The sequence below is a fragment of the Chiloscyllium plagiosum genome, chromosome 47, assembly GCF_004010195.1.
Source record: "Chiloscyllium plagiosum isolate BGI_BamShark_2017 chromosome 47, ASM401019v2, whole genome shotgun sequence".
NCBI lineage: Eukaryota > Metazoa > Chordata > Chondrichthyes > Orectolobiformes > Hemiscylliidae > Chiloscyllium > Chiloscyllium plagiosum.
Genome location: NC_057756.1, coordinates 8164024 through 8174545, shown reverse-complemented (window position 1 = coordinate 8174545; position 10522 = coordinate 8164024). Strand labels below are relative to the sequence as shown.

The 10522-nt window shown below is 44.8% G+C and overlaps 2 protein-coding genes across 3 annotated transcripts in view; one reads left to right on the top strand and one right to left on the bottom strand.

Annotated features, from left to right (window-relative positions):
- LOC122544193 (myelin-associated glycoprotein-like) overlaps positions 1 to 3838 on the bottom strand; it is a 57028-nt gene extending 53190 nt beyond the window's left edge. Inside the window, exon 1 of the mRNA XM_043683245.1 lies at positions 2507 to 3838. The gene's annotated coding sequence lies outside the window, so the exon portion shown is untranslated. The remainder of the gene's footprint in view (positions 1 to 2506) is intronic.
- Positions 3839 to 3901: 63 nt separating this feature from the next.
- Positions 3902 to 10522, top strand: part of LOC122544186 (immunoglobulin superfamily member 22-like) — a 789994-nt gene continuing 783373 nt past the window's right edge. Inside the window, exons 1-2 of one of the 2 annotated variants that reach the window (XM_043683238.1) lie at positions 3902 to 4757; positions 5030 to 5347. In XM_043683238.1, coding sequence (XP_043539173.1) covers positions 4706 to 4757; positions 5030 to 5347 — 370 coding nt within the window. In that variant the 5' untranslated portion in view covers positions 3902 to 4705. Of the gene's footprint in view, positions 4758 to 4922; positions 5348 to 10522 lie in introns of those variants that run through there. The other variant, XR_006310287.1, reaches the window with a different exon arrangement.

The following is a 10522-nucleotide window of genomic DNA, read 5'->3' as shown; positions in this document are numbered from 1 at the left end:
TATACCACATCTACTGCTTTCCCCTCATCAACCTCCTTCGTCACCTTTTCAAAGGATTCAATAAGGTTTGTGAGGCACGACTTGCCCTTCACAAAACCATGCTGACTATCCTTGATCACATTATTCCTATCCAGATGTGCATAAATCCTATCCCTTACAATCCTATCCCTTACACTAGCCCACTATCCTCCATATGCCTATGCAATGCCCGCTTAAATGCCCATAAAGTTCACCACTGCTACTGGCAGGGCATTCCATGAACTCACGACTCGCTGAGTAAAGAACCTACCCCTAACATCTGTCCTATACCTACCACCCCTTAATTTAAAGCTATGCCCCCTCGTAATAGCTGACTCCATACGTGGAAAAAGGTTCTCACGGTCAACCCTATCTAAACCCCTAATCATCTTGTACACCTCTATCAAGTCACCCCTAAACCTTCTTTTCTCCAATGAAAACAACCCCAAATGCCTCAGCCTTTCCTCATACAATCTTCCTACCATACCAGGCAACATCCTGGTAAACCTCCTTTGCACCTGTTCCAGTGCCTCCACATCCTTCCTATAGTATGGTGACCAAAACTGCACACAATACTCCAGATGTGGCCGCACCAGAGTCTTATACAACTGCAACATTAAATCAGTTTAAAGTTTGAGGTGAAAGAATAAAAGTGAACCTCAGAGGCAACTTTTTTTGACAGAGGATGGAATGCCAACAGAAGTGGTTGAGTTGGATACATGAACAGCATTTAAAAGGCATTTGGACAAATACATTAATTGGAAAGGATTAGAAGCATTTGGGCCAAAAGCAGAGAAAAGGGGTAAGCGTGGATGGACATTTTGGTCAGTGTCGACCAGTTTGGGCCAAATGGCCTGTCTCCATGCTGTAGGGCTCTATGACTCGATGACCACTCGGTGTGGGGGAACTTCAAACTCACTCTGGGTTCTATTAACTCAGAGCTGTGCACCTTAATGTCACTGTCACACATGGATCCTGAACGCTGGAACAGGATTCTCTTCCGTTTCAGCGGAAGCTGCATCCGGGGAAGTAAACGCCAGATGGGAAATTGGAGCAAGTGTTTTCACGATTTCGCTTTAGTATTGGTTATTAGGTTGGCGGAGAGTTACCGGTGGGGGAGAGAGTTTGGAGAGCAGAGACCAGAGGGATAATGGAAAATAGGTGAGTCTGAGAGATTTGGTGTGAGAAGATGTCAGTGAGTATCTGAGCTGGCTTGCTTATCTTTTCAAACTTCAATGTGGCCATCATTTGCAATATCTACATTGTGATCGTCCTTCATTGCCCCTTCCGTTTTAGGGCCATTTCTTGGGAGGAGATGGCCGAATGGTATCATTGCTAGACAATTGTTGTAGGAGGAAATATCAAAGAGGTGTTTTAAGCCCTGTGTCACTTAGCACAAGCGATCTTCATTCAGAACTCTATTACCACATTCAGGGACCACCTCAAATCTGAGGCCCAGTCACCCTCTTAATCACAGTTCAAATCAGAAGTTCAATCAGACGTTCTCTGGCAAAATGCAATGTTTTCAAACTTTTCGCGTAATAATAATTGTATGCAATATTGATATCATAGTTGGCCACATCCCTCCAATCGATCCATTCAATTTGGTAAACACACAATCAGTGATGGATAACTCTATGTACAGCCATTGGTCATCTCATAATCTCATGATGTCTACCAGATACTTCCATCTTTTGTATTTGGGATCTTCTGAAACTGCTTCTGACAGTTTTACTACCTCGCTGCTATTTACCAGCTGACCCACATTATTGACCAAAGGCTTACATTTTACTAAGAACCCTTCCAAATTCTGTGCTTACTTTAGTATGGCAGATTAGGAAGGATATTATTTGGACAGGCAAGAAATCTTTTCTTTCGATCAAAGGAGACTGAGGGGTGTAAGTTACGGAAATGTATATGATCATGAGAGGCATGGATAGGGTAAATGCATTCAGTCTTTTTCTTAAGTATAGGGAATGGACATCAGTTTAAGGTTTGAGGTGAAAGATTAAAGCAAACCTCAGAGACAAGTTTTTTACACAGAGGGTGGTATGCATAAGGAATGAGCTGCCAGCAAAAGTGGTTGAGTTGAGTACATTAACAACATTTAAAAGGCATTTGGACAAATACATTGATAGGAAAGGATTAGAAGCATTTGGGCCAAATGCAGAGAAAAGGGGTAAGCGTGGATGGACATTTTGGTCAGTGTGGACCAGTTTGGGCCGAATGGCCTGTCTCCATGCTGTAGGGCTCTATGACTCGATGACCATTCACAACTCCAGAGGCACTGAAGCAGCCATGTTCAAATGCAGCATAACCTGGACAATATGCAGACTTGTGCTGAAAAGTGACAGGGAACTTCAGCACCAAGTGAATGTCAGTCAAAGACCATCTTCAACAGGATCCAATCAAGCCTCGACATTCAATGATGTGACCATGTTCAGCAACCTAATCAGGTAGTATTGTCCAAACTCTGAACTGAACTCACCATATGAATACAATTGCTCCACGGACAGGTCAAAGGCACAGAATAATGCAGCACGCAATTCACCTCCTGACTCCCCAGAGTCTGTACACAAGGCTGAATGAGGAACAAGGTCAAGTATTCCAGCCCTGCCAGGAGGAATGAAACTCCAACAGTACTAAGGAAGCTTAACCTCATCCAAGCCGAAGCAGTTTGTTTGCTGAGCATCACATCCACAAACATCCAATCCCTTCACCAATGATGCTCAGCAGCAGTAGCAGTCTCTACCATCTACAATAAGCCCTACAGAACTTCATCAGCAATCCATAGACAGCACCTTCCAAAACCGCAACCATCATCCCCTCAAATGTTGGAATATTGGAATATGATGAGGTGTAATTTCCCATCCAGGCCACACACTTTCCTGACTTCATTCCACCATCTGGAATTATATAACAGCTCCTTCCGTGGAATTATCTGGAACTGCCTCCCTAACTGCATTACTTACAACATATAGACTACAGTATTTCAGGAAGGCAGCTCGCCATCACGTTCTCACCAGCAGCAAGGCGATAACTGATAGCTCAGCCAGTGACCCTGCTATCTGACGAATGAACATACATATATATAGTCTGTAGGACAGAAGGGAAGATTCAGATGAAAATGTGTTGGATGACAATCTTTCGAGATTCTCTGGCCGACAAACGATAGTGGTGATTAAAGCTGAACTTTCTCTGGATCTCATGCTGATGCCTCTTCTACACTGAAGCAATATAGATTGTTGCCAACCTGAAGAAGTCCATTTGATGCATCTTTGCCGTTAGAAATAAAAACTGCAACAAACGCCATCCAAGGTCATTGCTTCATATCCTGCGTATATTCCATTTCAGAGACTGATCTTGCTTTCTTTTTGAACACCATGAATAAACATCCTTCCATTATCCCCTCAGGCAGGGCACAGCAGATGAGAATGAGTTATTCTGAACTAAGCTTTCCTTCCAGTCAACCACCTGATGAAGGAACAGCGCTTCGAAAGCTAGTGCTTCCAAATAAACCTGTTGGACTGTAACCTGGTGTTTTGTGACTTTTAACTTTGTCCACTCCAGTCAAACATGGCGTTTCCAAGTCATTCCATCCAGTCGTCATTGCTTCTTTTGTGGTTTTCAAGTGTTGGTTACAGCTGTCTCCTTCAATTCCTCAACCAATAGGAAGAGATTTTCCAGAAAACAAAGGTGATACTCGAGCAATGAGTTGTTGGAGAAAGCTTGATGATGTGCTGTAGTGCTTATGTGTACCCAATAGACTGTTACCACAGTGTGCTCAAGTTGAATTGGCTGATTATCTTTCGGTTCTCACAGATAGATGCCTTTATCCGAGACAAGGATCTCTTCAGCTGTGTATATTCAGAGATGTTTTATCCGAGACAAGGATCTCTTCAGCTGTGTATATTCAGAGATGTTCGGACTATTGCATCAAACTTTCAACATGTACATTGTAAATGATGAAAAGTTTTTGCTTTGGTGAGGGGACACACATTAACTCTGCGATCTGCCTGTGTTGCTCGCAAGGCAAAGTTCTTCACTGTACCCCGGTACACGTGACAATCAATTTAATTCGATTCAGTTCACTGATCAGAGCGTGATTCTGCGGTGTTCATGAAAGTTTCTGTTCAAAGATGACCATCACACTATCGAGAGAGTAGAGAATGCCATTGAACGCAAAGGGCTGGTTTCACATTTTTGATAGAAATGGAATTATCTGATTCCTCTGTGGTAGGAATGTTCTTGGTCCTGCTTCAGACCAGACACTGGAGCTGCATAGATCCAGCTGCAGGCGAGGCCAGGCCAACTGCATTCCCTGAGGAACTGTGATTGGACCTAAGGACCATCCAGAAAGGCCAGGCACAAGCAGCGAACATGGAAATTAAACCAAGACCGTCCTGCCTGAAGGAATAATAGGCGTCATGGTTACATGACTGCAACATTTCGATTTCTGAACGAGCTGTAACCTGATTCTGCTGCAAACGTTTGTTCCTGATTATTAACCTCTCCCTGTACTTTGTGCAATTTGTTTCCTGTCAGATGACCAGAATTCGGAGCAGTTAGCATTGCATCTTTTGAAACTATCTTCGACGACCTGCACCAGGCGGAGAGGATCCGTCTGTAAATGTAACAGAGACTGGAAGGGTTGTTGGGTGGGGAGGGACGGTGGAGTGCACTCGGGATGGCCAAACTGCCTCTTACCACCATCTCTATTTGCTTATTAATGGCAGTAGGTGAGATACACTTCCTCTTACTATTCTCGATATTTTCCGACTTCACCTTTGCAGGGAACCCATTAGAAACTCCAGAGAAGGTAAGCCTTGTACCTGGGAGCCCAGGGTCGGAGGGAGGAATGCTAACACAGTGTAATAACTATTTGGGAACTTGGAGAAACAAGACCAGACACGATGTTAGGAAAAGCCAGAGCGATGTACAGCATTTTAGAGAAATATGTATCCTGGAGAGTTTCTGTTTGTAACTTCCTTAATGATGTTGATTTCACCAGCTGAGCCCCAGTCGTTCACGATCCAGACCGAACACAGACAGATTAATGTGACTGTTGGAGAAACGGCAAACTTTTCAGCGAAACCATCAGCTGCTGTGAGGAATGGGAACTGGGAATTCCAAGGGAAAAACATTGGGTTATGGATCGGTTCATCTGCTTCAATAAGTAATGATTACAAGTTGCGAGCTGAGATTTTAACACCAAATGGATCGCTCCTGCTGAAGTCCGTGATGTTTTCAGACAGTGGGGAGTACACTGTTACCATGGTTCCTGAAATGGGTGCCCAAGCATCAGCGATCCTCACCCTGCATGTACTTGGTAAGCTGCATGTTCTATTGCTCTGTGTATGGGATTGTCTGCGATAAAGGGAGGTGCGAGATGTACAGAAATTGTTTGCTCTGTGCACACTCGGTGTGGGGGAACTTTAAACTCACTCTGGGTTCTATTAACTCAGAGCTGTGCACCTTAATGTCACTGTCACACATGGATCCTGAACGCTGGAACAGGATTCTCTTCCGTTTCCAATGTTTCCCATCGGGAAGCTGCATCCGGGGAGGTAAACGCCAGATGGCAAATGGAAAAAGAAATCGGAGCAAGTGTTTTCACGATTTCGCTTTAGTATTGGTTAGTAGGTTGGCGGGGAGTTGCCGGTGGGGGAGAGAGTTTGGAGAGCAGAGACCAGAGGTGAGTCTGAGAGATTTGGTGTGAGAAGATGTCAGTGAGTGTATCTGAGCTGGCTTGCTTATCTTTTCTAACTTCATTGTGGCCCTCACTTGCAATATCTGCATTGTGACCACGATGACTACCAGATACCTCCATCCTTTGTATTTGGGATCTTCTGAAAATGCTTCTGACAGTTTTACTACCTCGCTGCTATTTACCAGCTGACCCACATTATTGACCAAAGGCTTACATTTTACTAAGACCCCTTCCAAATACTGTGCTTACTTTAGTATGGCAGATTAGGAAGGATATTATTTGGACAAGCTAGAAATCTTTTCTTTCGATCAAAGGAGACTGAGGGGTGTAAGTTACGGAAATGTATATGATTATGAGAGGCATGGATTTCATTGTGGCCCTCACTTCTAATATCTGCATTGTGACCATGATGTCTACCAGATAACTCCATCCTTTGTATTTGGGATCTTCTGAAAATGCTTCTGACAGTTTTACTACCTCGCTGCTATTTACCAGCTGACCCACATTATTGACCAAAGGCTTACATTTTACTAAGAACCCTTCCAAATTCTGTGCTTACTTTAGTATGGCAGATTAGGAAGGATATTATTTTCTACTAATTGTTATATAGTCCTCAAAACCAATTCTAATATAAAGTTACTGAAACAGAGTTGACAAATTGACCACAACCCCTCTCTCACTTCAGCCTGAGTTCAAACAACAGTCCTTCTGATAATCACCTGCAGTTTACAAGCTGCTATTTACATGTTGTAAGTGGAGTTAAACTAAACTTTCATCTTTAAATAAATATTTACTGTTTCCACTCTAAACACTTTATATTGCTAATTATCCTTCCTTATTAGAAATATCTATTTGATTTTCACTGAAGAGGATGAAATTCAACCATGTTACAACTTCAGGAGGCCATTAAATTAAACTTGATTAGATTCTACAAAGAACTAGGGGACAACCACATCTTTACTCTGTATTTTTTAATCTGTGTTTGTCACTATTCCCTTGATCTTTGGGTGCAAGAATTTGCTCAACTCATTTACATCTACACCTAAGTTTCAATTGTTTATCTTTCTCTTGTCATGACCTCTCTTGTTACAACTTTTCTCCTGTGCCAATGGATTTTTTGGAGATTTTGTTTATACCATTTATTCCTTTATCTTCCATAATAATACATTGGGCCTCTTTGCTGCCTATAAACATTTGCTCAAGGAATGAGCACACGAATTTGTTGTGTGCCTTTCTAATTGTACAATTACCTAAACAGTATAAAATACTATAGGGGAATACTTTTCCATTCAATTATTCCTCTATAAAAAGATTGGAACTGTGGCAAAAACTAGGCCTTACAAATCTGCCCCTTTTTAAAATGTTTATATGTTTAGAACTGCTTGCTTACAGAAACTTGGTTAACTTCCCTTATGGTTCTTCCTAAGGAGAATCTCATCTTATCCAGTATATCTATATGGAAACTACAAGTTTAGCTGTGATGTCCTACTGTATTAACTGTCGAAACCTTTCGCCCATTTTGCGTTCTGGTTCAGTACTATCCTGCAGGGAAGAAAAGCTGTCATCCTTGGTGACTCCTGACCAGCTGTTTTGTGAATCTCGTCTGCCTTCTGAGCAGTTAGGCATGGCCAAGAAAGGCTAGCCAAGCCAGCGAGGCACACATCCTGTGAATGTTTAACAAACAAAAAATCAGCAGCTATGGACAGTCACATTACTGAAAGTCTGGGGTCGCCAGTACTAGAAACCAAGATATGACATAGATTTTTTTCATTAATTTCACTTTTCACTCACCTGTACAAATCTACTGTATTACATGGAACAATTCAGTGCAGAACAGGCCCTTTGTCCCTCGATGTTGCTTTTCCACCAACATCCATCTGCGACAAGGAAGGGATTATATATTTGTTTTTCATCATAGAATATTTATCAGTAAAATATTTGTCATCACGCATATGCCTGGACTCATCATTTACTTTTCTAAATTATGCCGTCATGTAAACAAGGGGAGTAAATCTCGAATTTGATTCATTTTGTTTTCTTTCTGTACTCATTTTTTTATTTCAAAAATATATTTTGGTTCGTAGATATCTTTTGATATTTGTACAGTGATGCCATTCATATATACATTACATGTTTTTACATACAGAGACCAGACTGAATCATTTGTATTTACAATTCTGTATGTTGACCATCTGGATGTTGAGTTGAGACATCAGCGGAGCTCAATTGCTGAGTGGGTCCCCCGTTGTTCTTCAGCAGGCAGACCTTATACGGCGGTCTTTCTCCACCACGCCTTGGCGGCAGCTGCCCCAAGCTTCAGCACGTAGTCCTGGACCTTGGAATGTGCCAGTCTGCAACACTCAGTCAGGGTCACCTCTTTCAGCTGGAAGACCGACAGGTTATGGACAGACCAAAGAGCGTCTTTCACCGAGTTGATGATCCTCCAGGCACAGTTGATGTTTGACTGAGTGTGTGTCCCGGGGAACAGATTGGAGAGCACAGAATCCCATGTCATGGAGCTGCTTGGGACAAACCTCGACAAACATCTCTGCATTCCTCTCCAGACTTCCTTTACATAGGCACATTCCAGAAGGAGGTGTGTGACAGTCTCGTCCTGTCCACAGCCGCTTCGAGAACAGCGTGAGGTGGAGCAGACAGTCTGGGCGTGCATAGAGGATCTTACCAGCAGAGCCCTTCTCACCACCAGCCAAGCCATGTCTTGGTGCTTGTTGGAAAGTTCTGGCGATGAGGCATTCTGCCAAATGACTTTGACAGTCTGTTCAGGGAACCACTCGATAGGATCCGCGCTCTCCTTTTCCCGAAGGCTCTCAAGGACACTACGTGCTGACCACTTCCTGATGGATTTGTGGTCAAAGGTGTTTTTCTTCATAAACTTCTCCATGAAGGACAGGTGATACGGAATGGTCCAACTACTCGGAGCGTTCCATGGCAGTGAGGCCAGGCCCATCCTTCGCAACACCGGGGACAGGTAGAACCTCATTACGTAGTGACACTTGGTGTTTGCGTATCGGGGATCCATGCACAGCTTGATGCAGCCACACACAAAGGTGGCCATCAGGGTGAGGGTGGCATTGGGTGTGTTATTTCCCAGTTGCCCAGACCTTTCTACATGTGTCCCTTCGGTTCCAGTCCATCTTTGATCGCCACATAAAGTGGAAGATGGTCCGGGTGACTGGGGTGGCAGAGGTTCAGGGAATAGGCCAGACCTGTGCCACATATAACAAAACTGAGAGAACCTCACACCTGATGACCAGGTTTTGACTCGCGATGGAGAGCGACCGTTTCCCCCATCTACCCAGTTTCTGCCTTAGTTTCCTGATATGCTCCTTCCAAGACTTGGCGCGCGTCTCAGCCCCTCCGAACCAAATACCCAGCACCTTAAGGTGGTCGGTCCTGACGGTGAAGGGGATGGAGGATTGGTCGGCCCAGTTCCTGAAGAGCATGGCCTCGCTCTTGCCTCAGTTTACCTTGGCCCCCGAGGCCCGTTCGAACTGGTCACAAATGCACATGAGTCTGTGCACGGACAGCGGATCCGAGCAGAAAACGGCGACGTCATCCATGTACAGGGAGGCCTTAACCTGCAGGCCCCCGCTGCCAGGAATAGTCACCCCTCTCAGGCTCGCAACCTTCCTGATGGACTCGGCAAATGGCTCTATGCAGCACACAAACAAGTCAGGAGAGAGAGGGCTGAATCTCACCCATTGATTGAGACTGCACTGACAATGTTGGTGTAGAGCAGTCTGATCCAATTGCAGATTCCCTCCCCAAAGCCCATCTCTCATCTATGTATGCAATATCTTGTCAAAGGCTTTCTCCTGGTCCAGGCTGATGAGGCAGGTGTCCACCCCCCTGTCCTTCACATAGGTGATCGTATCTCTGAGGAGTGCAAGACTCTCAGTGATCTTCCTGCCCGGAACAGCACAGGTTTGGTCAGAGTGAATCACCGATCCCAGAGCAGACCTGACCCGGTTGGCGATGACCTTTGACAAGGTTTTGTAATCCACATTTAATAGCGAGATTGGTCTCCAATTTCAAATTTCCTCCCTCTCCCCCTTCCGCTTGTAGATGAGGGTGATGATGCCTTTCCTCATGGTACCTGCCCGAAGCATACTGACAGACACCTCCAGCAGGTCCCGGCCAATCAAGTCCCACAGAGCGGAATAGATCTCATCCGGTAAGCCGTCGCTTCCGGGAGTTTTATTCTTTTCGAAGGACTCGAGGGCCTTGGTCAGCTCGTCCAGAGATAGCGGCTGGTCCAGCCTCTCGCGTGTTCTGTCGTCTAAGACCTCCGTGATAGAGGACAGAACGACTGGGAGGCCGCGCTTTCGGTTGGCTTCGCGTCATATAGACTGGCATAGAAGGATTTACTGATCCTCATGACGTCAGCCTGAGATGACGTTATCGAGCCATCTTCTTCCTTCAGGCTGCTGAGCACGGAGTTCTCTTTGTGCACCTTCTGGAAGAAGAAACGTGAGCACGTCTTGTCCTGCTCCACCGAGCGGACCCTGGACCAGAAAATTATCTTAGAGGCCTCTGAGGCAAAGAGCGAGGCTTGCTGGCCCTTCACCTCCTGGAGGTCCTCCATGACATCGACCCCCATCGTCTGCAGCAGGCGCAGGTTCTGCATATTTTCCTGGAGTTGGGACAGTTTTCCCCGCCTCCCTCTCGCCTCCTGAACACTTTTGAGGATGAAGAATCTCTTGATGTTCCCTTTTACTGTTTCCCACCAGTCCGCTGAGGACTCAAAGAGGGGCTTCACGGTTCTCCAACCTG